General features: G+C 37.9%; 1 protein-coding gene across 2 annotated transcripts in view; it reads right to left on the reverse strand.

Annotated features, from left to right (window-relative positions):
- KDM5A (lysine demethylase 5A) overlaps positions 1-23,739 on the reverse strand; it is a 52,513-nt gene that overhangs the window by 15,372 nt on the left and 13,402 nt on the right. For both annotated transcript variants that reach the window (XM_070947821.1, XM_070947820.1), the window contains 15 exons: positions 23,333-23,491; positions 22,672-22,791; positions 19,826-19,984; positions 18,894-19,075; positions 17,555-17,717; positions 15,521-15,640; positions 12,466-12,660; positions 11,889-12,070; positions 11,574-11,698; positions 9,429-9,579; positions 7,886-8,000; positions 7,138-7,493; positions 5,383-5,521; positions 4,645-4,824; positions 3,585-3,746 (listed from right to left, as the gene is read on the reverse strand). In XM_070947821.1, the coding sequence (XP_070803922.1) occupies positions 3,585-3,746; positions 4,645-4,824; positions 5,383-5,521; positions 7,138-7,493; positions 7,886-8,000; positions 9,429-9,579; positions 11,574-11,698; positions 11,889-12,070; positions 12,466-12,660; positions 15,521-15,640; positions 17,555-17,717; positions 18,894-19,075; positions 19,826-19,984; positions 22,672-22,791; positions 23,333-23,491 (2,508 nt within the window). The remainder of the gene's footprint in view (positions 1-3,584; positions 3,747-4,644; positions 4,825-5,382; positions 5,522-7,137; positions 7,494-7,885; positions 8,001-9,428; positions 9,580-11,573; positions 11,699-11,888; positions 12,071-12,465; positions 12,661-15,520; positions 15,641-17,554; positions 17,718-18,893; positions 19,076-19,825; positions 19,985-22,671; positions 22,792-23,332; positions 23,492-23,739) is intronic.

Consider the following 23,739-nt stretch of genomic DNA (forward strand, 5'->3'; position numbering starts at 1 on the left):
TTGTTCGGTGGTAAAGTCCCCTGATTCTATTTTCTGCATAAAGTAGGGAAAGTTTTACTTGTGTAACTAGAATATTTCTGTAGAATCTGGTATTCTCCAATCTTTCTCTCTTTTTAAAGTATTTTTTTTCCAAATATTTTTTAGCATTTGTAGCAGACTACTGCCATCTTGTGATATGCCTGGGACATATCTTTTCCATTTTAGTTTCGATTGTCTCTTCTTTAACAGGGAAGCTTTGCACTTTAACATCTAAAGATACCAAGAGTTATAAGTTACAGACCTCCATTATTATATATAATACCATATATGATATGATATAAATAGAGAGAGAGACGTGGCTAGGAAGACCCAGAGGGCTTCTTAGAAAGAATGTTTGAGATATCCGGCATTTTTGCTTATGGGCTCAACCCTTCTATTATATCAGTTTTATGTAAAGTAGGGCTATAAGAGCTGTTTTAGAATGCATAAGACTATGAATGATCCTCAAACCATGTGAGCCTGAAAAAAAAAAGGATATGACTTTTTAAATTAATTTCTTAAAAAATGAAGCTGCATTAATGAATTGAAGCAACCACCCATTTTCTAGACTCTTTGCAAATTCCAGAAGACTCTTCCAAACCATTTTCAAAATTTAGCCCTAAATGTTAGATGTACCTTAAATAATAACCTGGCTAAGATATTTTGCAGCATCTAAAATTGCTCAGACAGTGCCAGATCCCAAAGCATTTTCAGATGACACATTTGTTCACAGTGGTACTCCAGCAAGAACATGTGGTAATTCCAAATCCCAGATTTCAATTGACCATCAAGGCTTTCATCTTCTCTAGACTATAGGTCAGTTAACACATTAATATGTAACTGCTCACTGTGTCCAAACAGATTTAGGATTTCCAAAAGCCGTCTTGGTATTGATTGAAAAAGATACAGAACTCTGTGTCATCAGTATGATCATCTCTCAAGTTGAGTTTTGCTTACTAATTAAATTATGTGGCTATAAATTTTAATGTCCCCATTTTTAGTCTATTTTGCTGAGTCCTATAGGTGGGCTTTGGTGAGTTATCAGATATTTCACAATTATGCTAGCTATAAATTTAAAGCTACAAAGAAAAATCAATTTGTGGTCAGTAGATTCTGTAATTATTCCAAAATGAATTCATGCTTGCTAAAGTGATCTGCACAACTGCAATGTTTATTCTGTGCTCAAGAGTAAATATTTAGCAGGATGTTCAGCAAAGAATGACATTTTGAAAACTCAAGAAAGTATAAAATAGGTTTTAAGGTTCAAAAATATGGTCTATTAAAATATCAATAAGCTATACAGGTAGTCCTCGAGTTACGAATGTAATGGAGCCTGTCCATTCCATTCATACCTCGATGATTCATGGGAGTGAATCTCATACATTGAACGAGATCACTCCCTGCTTTCGGTCACGCATTCACTAATTTAATGCATTGGCAAATGCATGGTTTGTTAAGTGCACATGAGGTATCTCAGGGTAGGGAAGGCCCTGGGGAGCCTAGTGATGGAACAGGCCCCCAAGGCCTCGCCAACCCACTAACATACCTAATGCTTTCCCTTCCCTGCCGTGCTGGAGTCACTTACCTTGCAAAGATCTGTCTCCTCTCTGCCGCAGTTATTTCCCTTTAAGTCGATGGAAGCTCTTGGGCACAAACGGTGTTTGCAGTGCATGTCTCTTACTCCCCCCTCCCCCAACTCCTTTCTGCCACCACCAAGACACTTTTCACCCAGACAGAGACCTGACAGAGACTGGAAGCTTCATCTGTGTGCAAATGGGATCTTTGAAAACAGAGGAATTTGCCCCGTTTTGAAATGCCCCATAGGCACCTATGAGGCCTTTGAAAATGGAGGGATTTGCTTCATTTTGAAACACTCCATATAAGGCCTTTGAAACAGAGAAATTTGCCACCTTTTGAAATGCCCCATAGGCACCTATGAGGCCTTTGAAAACAGAGGAATTTGTCCCGTTTTCAAAGGCCTCATAGGCACCTATGGGGCGTTTGAAACAGAGCAAATCCCTCCATTTTCAAAGGCCCCAGTTGCATGCAGATGAAGCTTCCAGTCTCCGTCAGGGCGAAAAGTGTCCCAGTGGTGGCGGGAAGGAGTTGGGGGGAAGGAGCAGGAGACAGGCACCGCAAACACTTTTCACGCAGAGAATGAAAATTTCTGGGGTCCGGGATCTCGCGAGAGTTCAGGCACCCAGTCTCTGCAAAAGAGGATGGAGGTCTGAACTTGTGCGATATTAAAACACCCAGGGGCTTCCATCGACTCTCCTCTTCCCTCAAAAGCAAAGAAAACGCGGCAGAGAACAGACAGATCTTGTAAGGTAAGTGAGTCCGGCGCGGCAGGATGGGAGGAGGAAGCAGTTGTGGGGACTGAGGGCAGGGGGAATAGGGTGAATGTTGCAGACCTCTGCAGTTGTTCGCACGGGTGAACAACTGCCGTGGTACCGCAACATTAGTAATTTTGGGACTTGCTTGTAAACACTAGGGGGTGTCTATCTCATAACTTCAAACAGGCGCTAAATGAACGCTCATAACTTGGGGATTACCTGTACTAGTCACATATAAATCAGTAACTAGAATGACGGCATGGATGGGCAATTCCAAATTTTATCTTGAAGGATGAGATGTTATCTCTAATATCTAATTTAAAAGTCTAATACCACTGAATATTCAAAGTATGAAAATGCTAATAACTAAATAAAATATAGGATGCTTACTTTTAATAATGGTTGCAAACCTAAGAGATGTGTTGTTAGTTGTCTCTAGGAGCTGACTACAACTTGATGACACATAAACAAAAATCAAACTTTAAAAGATTTGCATATGTAAAATGCAATTCTTAGCAGTTTCTTATCAATAAGAATTCAAAAAATTATAATTGATAATTATAAAAAATTAAGACTAATAATTATAGCATAAACACACATGGGTCCCTTTTTTTAAAAAAAATTAGAACTTATGACAAGGTAAGCCCTGAAAATTCTTTCATTTTACCAATGGAATTATCACCAATAGTTAACTCCGATCGAATGCTACTGAGTACCTTTCAATGGTTCCATCTTCCCAACAGAGTGAAAAAAAACAATCACTCTGACATCTAATGGGGCTTCTATTACAATAAGTGCATTCTAATAGCTATTAGTTCATCCTGTAAAATCTGGATTCTCTGGTCTGGACCTCCAACGCGTAGACACCATTTTACTTCAGATTCCTCAAATAATGGACCAAATCTGTTGCTTCAGAAGCTTCTACATATATAATTTATATTGATTCTTTAAGTCCAAAGTTATTTTATGTTACCTGCATCAATTTACTATAAACTAACAGCAAATATATAGACGCATCACTTCTGTCATTACATAAATGAAGTAATTACATCAATGCAATTCTGATTTAATAGATATTTGTATTTAATAGAAAGCCTTTCCTCCAAGAGGTCCATTAAATCAAGATTTAATGCCTGTTCTAAAAGTAATAGGCTTTTAGATTCACAGTAAAGTAAAAGATATCGGAGCTTCCTACTGGGAAAAAAGAATAACCAAAAGAATATGGGCCCTCACCACAGCTGCAGTATCCCTGTATTCTTCTACTCCATCTTCTAATTCACTCAAGGATTCCATGTCAAGATCTTTTTCCTTTTCCTTCTCTATCAGCTCCTTTACTCTTTTTCGTCTATTCTTACTGCTTCCGTATACACCAATGTCAGTTCGAGGGCTAAGAACCTAGTAACAACAACAACAACAACAAAAAGAGATCAGGCATAGAAGTGTTTTTACAAAACCTTAAAATTCTGTAGGGCAATTTTTTTAAAAAAAAAATTTGATTTATATGCCGCCCTTTTCCGGAGATTCAGGGCGGCTTACAATGTGCTCAGCAATAGCCTTCATCCTTTTGTATATTTATACAAAGTCAGCTTATTGCCCCCACAACTGGGTCCTCAATTTACCTACCTTAGAAAGGATGGAAGGCTGAATCAACCTTGAGCCTTGGCGAGATTCGAACCTGCAGTAATTGCAGGCAGCTGGTCTTAATAACCAGCTTAATAACAGGGTGCCTTAGACCACTGTACTACCAATAATGAAATTCTATACAGGTAGTTCTCAACTTACAAACCTAATTGGGACCAGAACTTCCACTGCTAAGCAAGGAAATTGACTTGTGCCTGATCTTACAACCTCTTTTTTTTCTGCAGTTGTTAAGCGAATCACTGTAGCTAAGTGAATCACACAGTGTAAAGCAAATCCAGCTTCTCACTTTGCTTGTGGGAAGTTGGCTGGGAAGGCCACAAATGATGATCCACATGACCCTGGGATGCTGCAACCATTGTAAATACATGCCAGTTTGCCAATTGCCTGAATTTTGATCATGTAACTGTGGGGATGCTGCGAATGATTGCTCATAAGTCACTTTTTTCTCTGCTTTATGAACTTTGAACGGTTGCTAAAGGAATGGTTGTAAGATGAGGACTACCTATATCCCTATGCAAAACTGCTGTTTTTTTAAACTCTTAACTTACATTTTAAGGCTACATCAATCACTTGCACGAAAAAAGATCATTAGCAACAATTAAAGTATTATAACTTGCTTCTCTGGATCCCAGTACCTGTTTTCCCAACTAACCTGTAAAAGTGTGTAGCTTGAATTCTTCTTCAGAAAAGTTCGGCCTGTGCGTTCCCTCCATGCACGGGCTGCTGCTACCTGTGAGTCAACTTGGGGCAGTGCATCAAGACGGACAGGTATGAGGCGACCTTTTGCAGACAGGTTCTCAAGTTGCTCTAGATACGCATAATTACTTCCATTCTGCGTGGATAAAAAGAAAATCATTCTCGTCTATGCTCTCTCATAATAGATCAAAAGGAACTGATCACAACTTAAAACGTGATTTTAATCGCTGCATTATTTTAAACCATATGTTGATCTTCAATGTAGCTATTACCGGGATAGTCAATGATAAAACGGATTAACACGATAAAACATCCCAATAAACATGAATGCAAGAATAGAGCAAGAGAATACAATTATTGCAGAATAAATAACAAAGGGCATGGGAAATTAACAAGGGGTTTTATTCAAAATACATTTTTAAATGAGTCAAATGGAGTTGTGTGTTATTAGATAAGTCTCTTAATTAGTAGATGGCTTTATTTAAAAAATATTCAGATTCAGCAATTAACCCCACTATGAGTACCTGTAATTAAATTTTAAGTTTAACTACAACCTGAGCCAGAATCCTCACTTTATGCGAAACAAGTAAATTTTGCAGCAAGAAGCAAGAGGGTATCACAATGTTATTATTTGACTCTTTATAATGGAAAGCAGTATCTGAACACTTGCTGGACTGTTTGGAATTAAACATACTTGAATGGCCTCTACTTTGGCTGTCCAATCTCGAGCACGCTGCAAGGCTTCTCTCAATGCCAAAATGTTGGGCAGGTAAGCTGGAATATTCTTTGCTTCACTCACAATACTTTCCAGAGCAGCAATACTTTGTCGAGGTCTAAGAGCAGAGGGGAAAAAAGCCATTACAATCTTATTTCCTGGTCCAAATCAAAAATAAAAACTCAGTTATAAAACAGGACTAATACCATGTAGCGAACACCTCAGCTACATCAGGAATAATGCTAATCTCGTATATTATTTTATTTAATGGCTTCGGAGCATATAATCAAAAGGGATTAAGCTAAAGCTAAAAATTTCACAAATAATTCAACTGGGTTGAAGCACTCATTGTGAGACTCACTGGAATTATTCAGTTTTCAAAAGCTGCGGAAGGCCAAAACAGGAAGGTCAGATGTTTCTAATTTTAGGGGGAGACTGGAATAGAAGAATGTCACAACTGATAGTATTTCCAAAGATGTAACAGTTGGGCAAATTGACCCCAGATGGCAAAACTGGTCCTGCATATATCTAGGTATCAAGTAGTACAGGGCTTTATAGATAATGATTACAATCTGGAATTAGTTTTGGGAGCCAGGTTATGTCCAGAGTACCAGTGCAATACGATCCAAACATTGGTGACAAATACTACTCCTACTAAAGAAGGCAGAGCATTTAGGATTGGTTTCATTTTATGAGTAGTCTAGAAAGGGAGCGCCACATACAGCACATTGCACTGATCCAGATAAGTGGTAAAGAAGGCATGAGCTCTTAAGAAGTCGTCAATATGAGTTTATCTTACAGACATTTATGAGGCTGCCCTATTCTATCCTATTCTACCCTCAGAGGCACTCTGTCAAGGCTGAAAATAAGTTGCTCAATTGGATCAATAAGTTTAAGACAGATAAGAACTCTTCAAGCAAATGTTCTATCCAATCTAACCAGGGGTGAAATCCTACCAGTTCGGACGAACCAATAGGAATTATGGGCATCATTTCGCTGAACCGATAGTGATTACCCCTCTTTGGTCCCACCCACACCTGACCAGTCGCCGCTCACCTCTTCCGGCCGCTCGATATTCCACAGAATTCAATGTTAAATGCTCCCTCCATTCAGAACGGAGCTGCTGCAGCCTGTCCCTTTTAAGGTAGTCCCCAGGAGGGAGAGGGACAGGTGTGGGGGGGGGAGCAGCTGGAATGGAGCCGTTTTTTGTGAAAGGCAGGAAAATGGGGAACGGGATTTTTCTGCCTGTCATCCATTCCTCAATCTCAGCACAGACTGAGGGAAGGATGATAGGCAGGAATATTCCCCTCCCCATTTTCCTGTCATTCGCTACAAGGAGTGGCTGGGAGGAGAAGGGCCAGTGAGGAGCCCCTCTATGTGAGCGATGTCGAGATGGCCATGCCCACCCAGTCACATGACCTCCCAACAAGCCACGCCCACAGAACCAGTAGGGATTTTTTTTTTAATTTCACCACTGAATCTAACTCAAAGAGTCTGAAACGAAAACATATGAATTTAATTGCAAAAGACTTTTCTAACACCATATTCAGAAAGGCTCAGCAATGTAACCTTTTCAGAGATGCTGACTTCATTAATAAACAAAATATCCATTAGATTCCCCTCTCTTTATGATTTTATCCAAAGAAAATTGTGTGCCATATTTTGGCAGGAGGCCTTTGAAATACGCTCAACTCTTGACGGACCCATAAAGACAGTGAACAAAACACCCCTCACCTTGCTTGAAGGCAGACTTTGGCTTTTTCCTCCCACCTCTCTGAAACTGTAAGCACCTCCTGCAATTCAGCCATGGCTTTCTCCACTGCATGGTGTGGTGCTAGGCCCACCCCTGAGTCTATCAGTTTCTTCATCAAATCCAAGGTGACTCTCTGAGGGTCTGAAAGAGTCACCCGCACTTCATCCAGCCAACGTGCCTGTTGTAGCTCTTGCTTCAGACGAGGTAATTCTGGAAGTTCCACATACAGCCCGGAGCCCATGTCTAGCAGCATCTGCAGCTTGGATGAGTCTGGGACCTCATCCATCATGGCCTCTTGGGCACGCTCATGAAACTCTTCAACATCATCCAGCAGGTTCTTTTAAAAGGGTTTAGAACAAAGCAACCATTCAGGACAGTGATGGAGGCAGTAACAGACATTAAAGGAATACCTGAATGTTTAGCTAGGTTTGTTTGAGGCGGGCAAAAAAAAAAATTAGTATTCTTAAAACAATTCTTGCAGCAAACAATATCAAATCAACCATTCACAGTAAGGGGAATCACTTTTTTGAGGGTTTTGAAGGGACCTAGAAACAAAATATTCACTTGCTTCAAAGTACCTTGGTTCAAAACAACAAAATGTTTTACTGAAATTAAAACTAAAATGTTGTCAAGAGTTTCTAATGGACTAATTTATAAAATTTCATTTGAAGAAGTATTTCTATAGCAATTTTTAACTCTATCCAAATGCAGCCTTCTTCAGAAACTCACCTTTACTTGTCGAGCCTGAGTGATGACACACGGAAGACTGAACAACTGTTGAACAAAAGCCTTCAGTTCTTCTACGGTCAGTTTAGTCCGTGTCTTTCCACTGTCTGAACTCAGTCTATTATATAAAAGAGAATAGTGTAAATAAAATAGTAACATTTCCTGTTACTAATTTTATATAGATTTTTACTTTAAAGCTTAAATAAGATTCATAAACTTTAAAAAATTACTAGTTTCGGAAATATCCATCAAAATTGATGCTGAAAAGACTTAACAATTTTTTAGTAGAAAAAATTAAGCAAGCTTGATCAAAGTTGACGTTGGTCTTAAAGGCTAAAATGGCTTAGAGGTAAGAATAGTTATAGAAACGTTCTTCCCTTACAGAGGCAGTCCTTGGGTTATGACCATTTATTTATTAACTATTCAAAAGTTATAACAGCATTGAACAAATGGTACTTTTCATGGGTCCTCACAGTTCTGGCCATTGTAGCATCCCCACCCGGCTCACGATAACATCACAAGCTAGCCGCAGACACATGACTGTGATTTCCAATATTTTCTGCCAACTTCCGACAATCAAGGTCATTGGAGAAGCAGGCAGGAAGTTGGAAGTCAAGGTCACATGAGATTCTCACTTGATAATGGCAACTAGGATGTTGGCGATTGACGTTGCTAAGCAACATGGTCATGTGACAATATATCTAGTGATGGAAATTCCATTCCAAATTGCCCTCATAAACTGAAGACTACTTGTATATTTGACTGGACATTTCTGTTATTGTTAGAAGCTCTTCTCTGGATAGACCATTCAGTGAAGTTAGACAAGTGCCATGAAAGAAAAGATTTCTTAATTGAAAAAGTCTTATTACAGAATTGTCATCTTGATTAATGCCTTTGTAGAATAGGCTGTATTATTCCCCTCTCACACAAATGTTTATAATTTAATACTTTCGTTTTGATATTCTCTATTAATAACAATAATATTAATTAACCACAACAATAGCACTAAATATATGAGAGAAGAGATAAAAACGTCCAGAAAGATTAATCAGTTTAAGCTTAAATCAGCACCATGTCCACATAGTGAAGGTATGTCAAGTCAAGGCATCATGTATGAGAAGTCGCTTGTAAATTCTGATGGTGAGATATTGGGTTTCCCTAAATAATCTTGACAAGATTTAATAGTAGGAAAACCACCTTCCCTTTAGTTGCATGTTAAAAACTGGCTAAAAATAATTAATACTGCAACTCCCAAATACCAATACTGCAATAAATTTATTAATTAAATACATTTGCAAACATTTTTAATAGACACAATTAAAACATTGCACAAGTTCTCCAATTTGCATACTCTTATAATTTTTTTCAGAGCACAACTCAGACAACTGTAAATAGCTCTTCCATTTTTTTTTTAAACTTCTGGCAATATATCAGCTGACGTGTTCCACTTGAAAAGAGTCCATTTGGCAAAGTACAATTTATTATTTTATGAAAGGGCCGTGAACATTTCATGTGGCTGGTTTTAAAATTACATGCCTGTTCATACCTGTGCTTTTGTTTTTTGCTCAAAAGCAGCTGGGCTACTGAAGCACAAGTCTCTGCCTCCTTCACAGCATCCCTCAGTTTACGGAAGAGGTCATTCTCTGGATATTTCCTGTCTTCAGCATCTTCTAACATTACTTTCAGCTCAATCACATCTGCAAAAAAAATGGCTGTAAAGTCATTTGCTCTAATACAGATTTTACAGAATGCCCTAAAGACAAGTGCTATTGTTTTTTTAAAAAAACTTATATTACGGTAATCTCCCTCAAAGAACCAACCATTAATATTTGGGGGGCCTATGTATATCCTTCTTTACTGATTCTAGAGTACTGAGTAGAGGTTTTCCCGATTAAGACTTTTTTTGAGATTTTAATAACTGTGCATATGGCTTTGCTTAATGTAAGTTTGAACTACATTACACCGTTGGACACCAGTTAGCCTAACATTCTTGAAATTCATGTATGGTTATAGAAAATAACTTTTGAAATAAACCTTTTATTTCATCAATATTTAAGACTTAAAAAGGATCGTATGCATGCTAAATTTATTTATTTAATTTTTCATCTTTCCCATCTTCCAAGGAGCTCAGGATGGCATTTATCAATGTAATTTTAATAATGTTACATTTAGGTTTCTTAAACATTGTGTGGGTATATATGTGTGTGTATAATAAAAATACACCCATATCATATATTATACTTTTATTATATATCAAAGGTAAAGATTTCCCCTGTACAATCATGTCTCACTCAGGGGAGGAAGGGTTGCTCATCTCCATTTCTTAGTCGAAGGAGACAGCATTGTCTGAAGATGTTTCTGTGGTCATGTGGCCAGGGTGACTATATGCCGAGGGGCACGGAATGCTGTTAATATACAGTATATTATCATCTATTAAATGAAAACTGTTATACAGGTAGTCCTCAATCAGTGAACACTTGTTCGGTGACTACTTAAAGTTATAACAGCACTGAAAGAGGATACTTATTCCTCACAGTCTCCCCATGGTCATGCAGTGATAATTCAGGCACTTGGCAACCAGCTCGGAATTACAAAGTGAACTGGTGGTTTCTTTGCCTTCCAAATTTGGGTTTGGAAAAGTGAAATCCTTAAAGCCAAAACATTTCAATCTACCATCCAAAACTTCCCTGAACAAGTCCCATGGTCATGTGATCGCTATTTGTTGGCTTCACTACCAGCTACCAACAAGCAGCTGGTAGGCAGAATTTGCAAATGGTGATCAGGCAGAATTCACCTAATGGGAGCAAGTTGAATTTCCACAACTGTTACAGGATGTTCTGCTTTACAACTGCATCAACTTAAGTGTTGGAGCTACTGGTCCCACTTGCCACTGTTAAGCGAGGATTACCTGCATTTTATTATGTATGTTGTAATCTGTCCAGATTTCAGATGGATGAGGTGATAAAATTTCACAGATTTATACTGTACATGACTGGGTTTTATATCCTCATCTGCACGCTTCTTTATGGTTGGGATAGAACAGGGGTGTCAAAACTCGATTTCACTGAGGGCCGCATCAGGGTTGTGTTTGACCTCAGGGGTGGTGGTGGCCAGAGGGGCGTGGCCAGAGCAACGTCACTCATGTTGGGGACACCTGTGGTGGCCAAGTGCTAAGGCAGGACTTCGCTCAGACCCTCCCTCTCCCAATGCAAAATAGGAAACATTTCTTTTTTCGTTTTGTTTTGCTTTTAGTTTGTTTTGCTAGCCCTTTTCCAGTGAAAATGGGGCCCGGGAGGGCTGTGTGTGGCCCTCCATTTTTGCTGGCAGAGGCATAGCGGGCCGATCCTTTGCTGTTTCCAGATCTGGCCCCATGGGCCAGATCTAAGCACCCCACGGGCCGGGTCCAGCCCATGGGCCTTGAGTTTAACACCCCTGGGTTAGAACAAACTGATTGAGCACTGAACGGCTATACAATACAGAATACAAGTGTTTCTGCTCCTTAAGTAACATTCTAGATATTATATCACATTAACACTGAGGAGATAATTTTCTTAAATAACTGGTACAACTTTCATGTTTCACCTTCCAAATTTGGGGGTTGGAAACGTGGCATCGTTAAGCTGGAACATTTTAATTTACTATCCAGGATTTCCCTGAACAAGTTTTTCCAGGAAACAAAACCGCATCTCACCTTTTTTGTGGTTGAGATTGGCAGAAAGTGCATCTGTCACCCTGCTGACCCAAGTATCATACGATTGTGCTCTGACTTTCACTCCGTATAGTAAAGAAGGGAAGTCTTCCAGTGGGTATCGATATCTAGAAGGAAACAAGAGCTTTCAAACAACTTGCAATGCTCAGTCAGGAAGAAGTGGGACAGATGTGTTACCGTTCTGAATTTGGTCATAATCAAACAAACAAAAAAAAAAGGATTCCTTGATTTTAATGGAAAAGTGTGTCCTGTTCTAAAGACAGGGAGTGTTTTAAGAGCAACACAGGGAAATCATACCTTAGACACTTCTTCTGCATAGGGCATGAACACAAATCATTTGGATGATACAAGCAAACAAGTCGCTCGGGATTACAGGAACATGTAAGGGCAGACAAGAAACAGGTGGTCCTGCAGGCTGCGCACTGCCGCTCATCATCTGGTACCAGCTCGAACACTTCCTCCTCTGACATCAGCACTCCCTGTAGTAACAGTAGGCAAATCTGATAAAGATCTTAAACCAAGAATTGTGAGTCTTCCTTAACATTTTCTTTGCTCAGCCCCAACCCTTTCAAAATCCCCCCAAGCCAGCTATGAAATCCAAATTTTTTTACTACCACTTCTGTGGACGTGGCTTGGTGGGCATGGTGTGGCTTGGTGTGCATGGCTTGGTGTGCATGGCAGGGGAAGGATACTGCAAAATCCCTATTCCCTCCCCACTCCTGGGGGAAGAATATTGCAAAATCTTCATTCCCACCCCACTCTGGGGCCAGCCAGAGGTGGTATTTGCCGGTTCTCCGAACTGCTCAAAATTTCCACTACCGGTTCTCCAGAACCTGTTAGAACCTGCTGGATTTCACCCCTGCCCTAAGCTCACCATCTGCATAACACACTCCCTTAAGCGCGCCTCCTCTTCTGTCATGAGAGTCATTTCCTTGCAGACCATGGCAGCCAGTCCAACATCCAAACACTCGGGATCTGCGGCCATCTTGAAGATTAGTTCCTCATGAGAGAACACACAATGACGTCTCAGGCGTCGATAATGGTTTACGCACTGCCGTCCAATTGGAAGCTAGAAATGCAAGGAACACAAGAGCTTTTGATTTAGAACCATGTCCCAGTAGATTGCTGACCTATTTTTCCTCCTGGCCTGAGAGACAGGAAATTAAAAAGACAAACAGAAAAACAGATAAAATGGTACTAACTAAAGGAGTGGGAAATTACGCCAGGCACCGTGCAGTGCAATATCCAAGGATAATGTTTCTAGAGGTCATGGTGACTAAAACTCTTAAAATGAAATGGAAAATAATGACAAGGAAAATGGTTGAATGATTGGGTACAGAAAATGGATTTCAAGAGTAATTTCATTTTAACAAGTCTGAAATTGCCAATCTCCAATCAACCTTTCCTGACTGTAGCTATATTCTTTCTTCATCAGTTGAGCAAAAAAAGCTACACTGCAGTAAGCAAGAATAAACGCAACAAAACCCCAGCTCTTTATATTATCCTGAGGAATCTAATCCAAAATTAATGGATTATAGTAATTTCAAAATTAAATACACAATTATTTAAATATTTTATATATTAAAATAAATTAAATGATTACATTGAAATAAAAAAATATTTTATTTTTTGCAAAAAGTTTTTTTATTTTTTTCCAAACATACAAATTACATCCTTTTGGAACAGAGCTTTGATCTGGTCATCACTTTGTTCAATTTTTAACAAAATCTTTAACAAAATTTTATCTATTCTATTTTGCCATAGCACTTATTTCTAAATCTTAGATCACATATACAACTAATACCATCTTAAAAAAAATTAACACATATTTACTTAATCAAAACAATAACCCTTCTATTAACCCACCTTAATTCTTAATTCAATTAATAACTCATAATACAACAATTCTTACCCTAAATCCTCACTATTGACAATACAATTCAAACATATTTATGTTTCATTATGCTCATCAAATCTTTATTCCATTATTACTTTATCAAATTTAAATCTTATATTTTTAATTTTAGAAATATAGCAATTTAACATTTAAACATAGTTCTTAGTTCAAATAATGCTCTTTAACATAATTTCCCAATTATTCTAAATTCTATCTATCAAACCATACCATTTATATAACACCAATTAAGTAATTTTTGTTTATAAATCATAATCATATATTGTTTCAGTTTTATTTTCTTTTTCACTTAGGTAATAAATGTTCAAGTTATCACAATTGTTATACATATTTAAACAATATCCCAATTATTATAGCTATCGATTTTCTAATTTAACCTTTTCTTTTATCCTTCCACTGTTAATCCCAATGTACAAAATACATCTTTATTCCACTGTTAATCCCAGCGCAATCATCTTTATTTTTCTCACTGCTAATCTCTGTGTAATCATCTTTATTCACTGTTAATCCCAGTGGCTCCTACCTACATCTTGGCTCAGGAGACAAGCCCCCCCCCCTCTGTTTTAGTCTTCTGGAAAAGACTTAAAAATCTTCTTCTTGTTGTGCCATATCCGTCATCTGACGTTGGCGATCATGTTGGAGATCCTATTTTCATCAACAGCCGCACGAAAAAGTGCTGCTGAGTTTTGTCCAAACCAGTCCCTTAGAGTTTGAAGCCATGATATTCTTCTTCTGCCTGGACTTAAAACCTGGCTATGCCAAATGGCATCGGGTCTTAAAGGACATACTGCTGCCTGAAGATGGTTGGTGTACTAACAGAAAAGATTTGCCACCTCTCCCCTCCAAGCCCTTGTTTTTGAGTTTATTTTAATTTTTATAATTTAATCTATTTTATATTTATAATCACTGAATATTTGTTTTATCTTGATGTAAGCCACTCAAAGTCATCTGAACCGTGAAATGGATAGCAAATAAATTTGATGCATATAAAGGCCAATACCAGCTAAAGACTGGCAGCTATGATTTCACATTGTTGTATATATAATAATACCCTACACAAAAATCTAAAAGCCATTAAAGTAATAGATTTCATTTTTAAATCAGTGACATAGTAATACGGTATTGTTTTAATATAGATGCAGGGCAACAACAAGTTTGTTCATTCAGTAAGATACCTACAACTTGCATATTATTTAATAGGGAGTCAATGTTGCATCTTAAAAATGATTTCATAAAACGAGAACTTCATTCATCGTAATTAGAAATAAACTCATTCTGCAAGCTATTTCATGTGTTATTTCTGCACGCTTGTCAAATGCAAGGATAGTGCATATGATGCCTCTTCTGTACATTATTTGGTGAATATAATATATCTTTCTTACTTCAAGCAGCACGAAAGTAGAACTATTTGCTCCAACTCTGTTAATCTATTAATTAGAATAACTAATTCATATATTCTATAATATAATGCATGGATTTCACTTTAGAACCAATAAATTATTAGTGAACATCTCTCTATTTATCCAAAGTGCATAGGATTTAACTTTCAAATGGATGATGTAATCTCCACATACTGGCCCCAATATTACATCTCACAGCTGCTAGAAATGTTGCAAGATTTCAAATTCCTAGGTTTTGAACTCAAGAGAATATTACTTTAAACTGTTTTTGATCATTCCATTATCTGTAAATATTTATGAGAATATTATAACTGGGAAGTATGAAGTGTGAGGTGTACAAAGGAGCCGAATGAGTACAGATGTAAAACTTTTCATAAATTTTTATGTTGAATTATTATAATTGGCTGCCTAGTTCCACGCTAGCATCAAGAAACTAAAGAAATGGAAACTAATTAACAAACCAATTAACAAATTGTTAAAATACTATCCAATGCAATCTATTTACAAACTAGTTTGTTGTTTTAAGTTTGGCCAAAGTATCATCAAAATAATCGATTTTTATTGCCCAGGAAAATTATTAGCAATAATCTAGGTTATGCTAGGCGCATACAAACCCAGTCAGCAGTGCAAAAGTTCACAGCTTCAGCAAAATTGTAGCCTTGATTAAATCCAGAATGATAGGCACGGGGAAAAGTCACAACAAATTCACCAGCACACTGATTGGTCCGGTATACCTAAATACAAGAAATAAAAAAATTTGAAGAAAATATATATATATAAACATTGCACAATTAACAATCTTCCAAAGCAGAATGAAACAATCCGCTAAACTGTCCTTGGTTCTTAGAAAAAGGAAATGGTAGTTGACTACACGTCACTACTTTGTTTATAATTATACTCATTTACCCAGAAAGAAGATAAAAATAAGATGGGAATTGCATATCTTGGGTGGCAACAGGCCACCAGAAGCAAATCACCAGTTTGTCTGCTGATGAATTGGTGCTTTGGGAGCGGTACTAACTACTGCAGAATTCATGTTACCAGCAGGCAAGGTTTATCTTTTGGCAGCCTTTTATTCTGAATGACTGTAAGATGTTTTCTAAATGTTAGATTTAGCATTAGACATGTGCTTGAACTTTTCCTATATCACATGCACGTCATCTCTTCCTGTACTTCCTCAAGGACTTCAGAGACTTTATTCAACAAGCAACTACTTCAACTGGCACAGAATATAAAAAAGATTCCATTTCATTTTTACATGTGGTTTGAATCCCATGCTACAGTTTTCTAAAAAAAAAAAAAATTCCTCTACCTGTAAGTTAAATCCTACTTAAAAGTTAAAAGCTTTGGGAATGCACCATATGTTATTTTCTTAACAAAGAGTAGAGAAACTGTTGATAAATAGATTTGAATACCATTTAGCAGTTGGCAACACTTTTTAATTCCAGAAAATGCCCATTTTAAAACAAGATTGATGCTCATATATCTATGTTATGTGCCCATGTTTCTGAAATATTAAACGGATTGTTTTTTTAAAGACTTCAATTATAGCAATTTACTGTACAGTGCTGGATCCTAAGCCAATTTATAAATGAATCAGCATCACTTGTGTGAATTGTAACTTCTACAAAACCTGAACTGCAACTTTTATGTAGAATACTACATGATCACAACAGCCACACTTACATAATTGAAAATGAAAGGTAACACCTCAGCTACAAGCATTTCTTTAAATATTTATATCCTATATTTCTGCTAAAAAGATTCACAGTAGCTAACTAATCTCTAACGTGCACCCACACAAAAAATCTAGTCACAAGAGGTACAAAACTCAAGAATATTTTCCATCAACTAGGCAAACCTAAACTGATTTTAAAAATCTTAATGAGCAAGCAGTCCTATATGGAGTGAGATGATTACTCAATTACAGTGGTACTTAAAACATTTAAACTCTTTTGAATTTTCCATATTCTTGCATAAATATGACTTAAAATATCTCTTTCCCATACACAATAAAATTAGGTAAGAGAAACCAATTAAACAAATGAATCAAATACATACTTGTTCATTTATTCATGGAATGGTCCAAAGCTTTATCTAGTTTTAGGAACCAAGTAAAGTGTACCATGCCAATTCAGTCTTTATATAATGGAAGCACGCAGAATAAACCCTCAATATACTAATTGGGGAAATGGGTAACTGCCAAAGTAGAATCTAGAATATATTTGAGACTTAGGCAGAATGACAAATGCAATTTTAGGCACACATTGGAAGCGTGTATGAACCAATTTTGCCTGTTGCATGGAAAATCTACTAAATTTAGAGTTCACTTTAGTATTATGGCTAGGTCTATCTACTCTAGACAACTATCTAGTGAACTATTCTTTGAAACTGCTTTTTTCGAAGAGGAATGAACACAGTGTATTTAGATTCTGACCATGAAGGGCACTACAGATAACAGCAGTGAAAGGCAGAGTGGCTCAGAAAACCAACAATTAAGAATATCCATGGGTGGATCTACAAAGACGCCATTTGGTACACGGAATGTGAAAATGAACTGAAATGTTTTAAGAATTTATCTTCTAACTTATTCTGTGGGGCATAAATTGTTAAACTTACAAAGAGAGAAAGAGTCTGCATTTACTTACAGGCACACCATGTTCCATGAGAATATTGGGGTTCATGATAGTGACTAACTGATGCAAAAGATCAGGCTGTGATTCAAACAGCTCCGGAGCCAGTTCTCGCATAACCTCCTCTAGTTGTTCTGCTGCGTGGGAAGGCACTCCATACCAGGTCTTTGGTTCCCCCCTACAATCCATTATCCAAAAGAAAACATATGGTATAAAATATGTTCTATTGAAACTTCCAGTTATAATCAACAAATGCAAGCAAATACATTTCAAAAGCAGTGCTGCTACCTGGCCAAAAAACAAGATACTTCAGGCCAAGAGTTGACAACTTGATCATTAGCTTCCTGCATGGACAATAATTTCCCATAACTTAACTGCACACCAACCAAATTATATCAAATGATAAAAAATAATTATTCAATTTACAGTATTTACTCTGTACATCTGAAAAGTTGAAAAGAAACTTTATCCTTCCCATATATTTGAAATATTTTCCAGCATATTTTATTATTTATTTTTATACACCACCAATAGCTTTAATATAAAGCATAATCAGATGTATCCCCTCTTTTGTGTTAGATTGGACTAAATGCCAGAGGCCACCCTTTCCTGGCATATAGGAAGCTGTGGGACATAGGTAAAGGTAAAGGTTCTCCTCGCATATATGTGCTAGTCGTTCCCGACTCTAGGGGGCGGTGCTCATCTCCGTTTCAAAGCTGAAGAGCCAGCGCTGTCCGAAGACGTCTCCGTGGTCACATGGCCGGCATGACTAAACACCAAAGGCACACGGAACGCTGTTACCTTCCCACCAAAGGTGTTCCCTATTTTTCTACTTGCAATTTTTATGTGCTTTCGAACTGCTAGGCTGGCAGAAGCTGGGACAAGTAACGGGAGCTCACTCCGTTAAGCAGCACTAGAGATTTGAACCGCTGAACTGCCGATCTTTCGATCGACAAGCTCAGCATCTTAGCCACTGAGCCACTGCATCCCTATGGGACATAGGAATATACATAAGACCTATCTACTATTCCTAGCCATTTTCACAAATCATACTTAAGAATATGAACATTTGCAAATCAGTTATAAAATGGGAGCCCAACTGTGGATCAAATCTAATTTCTAATCTAATTTCCTTTCTTACTGATTTTTCCACAACATACATTTTCAAGCGCTAGCATATAACTGTATGTTTTTTGAGAACACATGTCCACTCCCACACTATATTCATACACTTGAGGCAAATGCCTATTCTTCAATGCTATGCAAAGAACTGATTTACACTTTGCTTGAAAAAAAAGAAACAATGCCAATCCTTATCACTATTATTATGAGAAGCATATCACACACTCCATACCAATGCAGGTAATTGATGGAATAACTCCAGTGATCTTCAATGTGCCAACAGAAAGAAGAAAAGCACATTCCCACATAAAGCCAAGGCACTTTCATGCCAGAAATGTCAGCATTGATGTGTGCAAGGACAGACTGGTCCAGGACTGGCATGTTATTAAGATTCCAACCAGAAAGAGCATATTCCTGTCAACAAAACAAAATTCATAAAAGAAGTGACCAGGAAGAAATCAGTGTACTGCTCAAAATCACAAATATTTTTAGCATTTATACTTCATGCCTATGCCACAACGTACTGCCTCACTCTAAATCACGGGTGTCAAACTCGCCGCATCATGTTGCCGTCACGTGACATATCATGTTTTTTCCCTTCACGGAGCTGGGGTGGGTGTGGCTTGCACATGATGCATCTGGCCCGTGGGCTGCCAGTTTGACACCCCTGCTCTAAATTCTCTCTTATGGGTTTAGGGTCCAGCTCCAGACCAGTTGCACTCAATAAGCCATATACACAGTATATCCTGTTCTTGCCTCTGAACTTTCTATCCTCTACCACGTACAGTGGCACTATCAATCTAACACTACTTAGTTGGCCAAAGTATGGAATCCAAAGCAAAATTACCATTTGCAACATCCTTGTATGTTAATTACATTGAATTTATTCCTAATAGGTGAATACCCCTACAAGCCCCCTACATCTATGGTATGAAAATTCTGATCAGCACTCAGCAATATAGCACAGGCACATCATTCAATCCTCATAGGATCCCAGCATGCTAATGCCAGATGCAATTACAGCCAACAGAATAATAGGGAGAACATTAAACGATTTATCTCTTCTCAATATTGGGAAAAAATTAAATGCATTAAGCCTAAATCCAGTTAAAATATTGCCTTCTAGCATGCAAACTTCATCAAAGTTATATATCCTGGCCACACCTCCTCTTCTGGCATTAGCTTGTGCCTCCCATCCTTTACAGGAAAGCCACTTCCAAAATCTTTGGATGAGATATCAGCTCCGTATTCCACAATTACATCTTCTTCAATGCTGCTCACAAGTCGCCAAAATTCCTTCTCCACCAATTCTGTAGGAACCATCTGAAAAGCCGAAGAGACGCATCAAGAGGAGCTCAGGTTTCGAAGTCTGCAAGTCATAGTAGGTCTGCCAGTGCTTATAACTTAACTGGTGTTAGTTTTCTTGGCACACATTTAAATTGTTTGCATTTTAATGCAGGGACAGTATTCATAATTGATAAAAAGAGATGTAAAGAAAGCATCAGTATATTTTCTTTGGGCTTTAGGCAATTGTAATGTAATTTGTCCTATTGTAATTTGGGCTATTTTTCACACAGGGCAGCTGGAAATACAAGTTGAATTCTATGGTGTTATTTTAACTTTAATGAAGAGATCCATAGACTATTGGAGCAACAGTTTGATACAATGTTTAAGTTGCTGGACTACAAATTAGGAGTCCATGAGTTCTCCCTTAGGCAAAAAAGCTGGCTGGTTGACTTTGGGTGAGTCGTTCCCTTTCAGGTTAACCCACCTCAAAAAGTTGTGGTTGCTATGGCAAAAAGAAGGGGAAAGGAGTTTTACATATGTTGTTTTAACCTGAACAAAATAAAGCTGGGATATGAATCTCATGATAACACCAACAACAAGTTCATAAAATAGATAAGTAGGATTTAGGAAGAACTCAGCTGGGACAAATTTTATTAGGGTGGTCACATTCAAAGTTTGATGAAGCTATGGTAATGCTGATTGGAATTTAAAGATAAAGCTTTCATGCATACTGTATAAAAATATGTCAATTTCGAGAGAACTACCAAAATTTGAGAGTACCTCAAATTTTATTTTACATGACCACACCAATGAGCTCTAATACTCCTGGCCATTAACGATATATAATCCACGCTGCCCTGAAAAACTCAATTTCCCTTTTCTAATTTCTATAAAATTAATATAATTCTAAAAGATAACTAAAAGCATTTTAAGTTCTAAAAATACAATCAACTGTCAAATAAATTATTCATAAAACTTTCTACAATCTGCAGAATTTGAGGGAGTTGGACCACATCATGCTGAATTTTAACATACCTCTCAGTATGGACACACACATACAGTTTCAAGAAAAAGTATGTGAACCCCTTGGGATTACGTGGAGTTTTGCCTGAATTGGTCATAAAATGTGCTCTGAACTTCATCTAAGTCACAACAATAGAAAAACACAGTCTGCTGAAAATAATACTACACAAACATTAGATGTTGCCATGGTTTAATTGAACATAACATGTAAACATTCACAGTGCAGGGAGGAAAAAGTATGTGAGCCCCTAGCCTAATGACTTCTCCAAGAGCTAATTGGAGCCAGGAGTGAGCCAACCTTGACTCCAATCAGTGTGATGATATTGGATGTGTTGCTGACAGCTGTCCTGCCCTTTAAAAACACACACCTGTTTTGGGTTTACTGGTTTCAAGAAGCACTGTCTGATGTGAACCATGCCTCGCAGAAAAGAGCTCTCAGAAGACCTACGATCAAGAATTGTTGATTTGCATGAAGCTGGAAAGGGTTACAAAAGTATCTCCAAAAGCCTTGATGTTCATGTGTCCACGGTAAGACAGACTGTCTACAAATGGAGAAAGTTTAGCACTGTTGCTACTCTCCCTAGGCGTGGTCGTCCTGTAAAAATGACTGCAAGAGCACAGCACAGAATGCTTCATGAGGTAAAGAAGAATCCTAGAGTGTCAGCTAAAGATCTACAGAAATCTCTGGCACATGCTAACATTTTTGTTGACACATCTACAATAAGGAAAACATTAAACAAGAATGGAGTACATGGGAGGACACCACGGAGGAAGCCATTGCTGTCCAAAATCTATATTGCAGCACGTTTGAAGTTTGCAAAAGAGCACCTGGATGTTCCACAGCACTACTGGCAAAATATACTGTGGACAGATGAAACCAAAATTGAGTTGTTTGTGAAGAACACACAATACTATGTGTGGAGAAAAAAAGGCACAGCACACCAACATCAAAACCTCATCCCCACTGTAAAACATGGCGGAGGGAGCATCATGGTTTGGGGCTGCTTTGCTGCCTCAGGGCCTGGATGGATTGTTGTAATTGATGGGAAAATGAATTCCAGAGTTTATCAAGACATTTTGCAGGAAAACGTACGACCATCTGTCCGACAACTGAAGCTCCGCAGAGGATGGGTGATGCAACAGGACAATGTCCCAAAACATACAAGTAATTCAACAAAAAAATGGCTTCAACAGCACAGAATACGCCTTCTGGAGTGGCCCAGTCAGAGTCCTGACCTCAACCCGATTGAAATGCTGTGGCATGACCTTAAGGGAGCGATTCACACCAGACATCCCAAGAATATTGCTACACTGAAACAGTTTTGTGAAGAGGAGTGGTCCAAAATTACTCCAGATCGTTGTGCAGGTCTGATCTGCAACTACAGGAAACGTTTGGTTGAGGTTATTGCTGCCAAAGGAGGGTCAACCAGTTATTAAGTCCAAAGGTTCACATACTTTTTCCTCCCTGCACTGTGAATATTTACATGTTATGTTCAATTAAACCATGGCAACATCTAATGTTTGTGTAGTATTATTTTAAGCAGACTGTGTTTTTCTATTGTTGTGATTTAGATGAAGTTCAGAGCACATTTTATGACAAATTCATGCAAAACTCCACGTAATCCCAAGGGGTTCACATACTTTTTCTTGCAACTGTATATAATCTGCTGTCATGAAGATATTAACAATGACCCACTTACATGGACTGGCATATTGAAATAATCCGACTTGAAGTTGTCTGCCATCTCACCAAAGCTTTGGAGGCTGTACTCTCGAACAGCTTGTTCAAATCCAAAGGCTTCCCGTGGTTTGCTACACTCCTAGAAGAAGAAAGTAGCATTTATTATGGAATCAATCAATTATGGCAGACGATCAATCTTTTCCTCACCAAGTTTTGAGAAAAAGAAAGTTTTCAATTACTTTCTACAGATGAAAATTCTAGACTGGGATTTAAGGAAGAAGGGCCAACTAGAATATCTAAGAGATAGGCATGTTTTTCAAAATCTGAAGCCTACATTTACTGCGGTGCCTTATAGAAAGAATATGAAAGAAACAAAGTGAGTTGGATTGTGAGTTTTGAAGAGACACAAATATCTGCCACAGTCATTCAGCAGCATGTGTTGCAGCTTCCTTAGCATAATCTAGAACTAAACTAAGCTCAAAAGTTTTTTTCAGCTACAAGCTCTCTAAATCTTATTACTTACTATTTTGCATTCTGCAAATTATTTTGCAGAAGCCCCTTCTAATAAAACATAAAAACAATCCACCAAATGCTGCACATAGCCATAATTAACAGAGATTTCCTTGTGTATATGTGTGTACGTGCATTGTACTATGCAGTATATGTTACAAAAACTATACCTCAGCAACACATTTGGGACATCTCCAGTCACCTTTGGGAACATCAGGCAAAGGAGGTATTAAGCAAAAAGTGTGGTAGCTGTCATCACACCCATCACACAGCAGCAATTTATCCTCATTGTTTCCCCGACCACAAAACAAGCAGACGTATAAGTCAACCTGGAGAAAAGTAGAAGTTCTTGTAATCTCATGACATTTATATATAATCCGACAGTTGTTACGCAAGCATATTTCTATCCTTCATGCCACAGGACAGTTTCCAAAACTTAAATGGGAAACATCTGGTTCTCTACAGTGGACAATGAGGGATGGAGGCATCAACTCCCATACCAATTCTAAAGAAATCACAAATCTACTTCCTAGGCAAACAAGTGTAGAAAATGGAGAGTTGCAACTGAGATCAGAGA

The sequence above is a fragment of the Pituophis catenifer genome, unplaced genomic scaffold (genome assembly GCF_029215685.1).
Source record: "Pituophis catenifer annectens isolate HBS135680 unplaced genomic scaffold, rPitCat1.0.hap2 SCAF_7, whole genome shotgun sequence".
Taxonomy (NCBI): Eukaryota; Metazoa; Chordata; class Lepidosauria; order Squamata; family Colubridae; genus Pituophis; species Pituophis catenifer.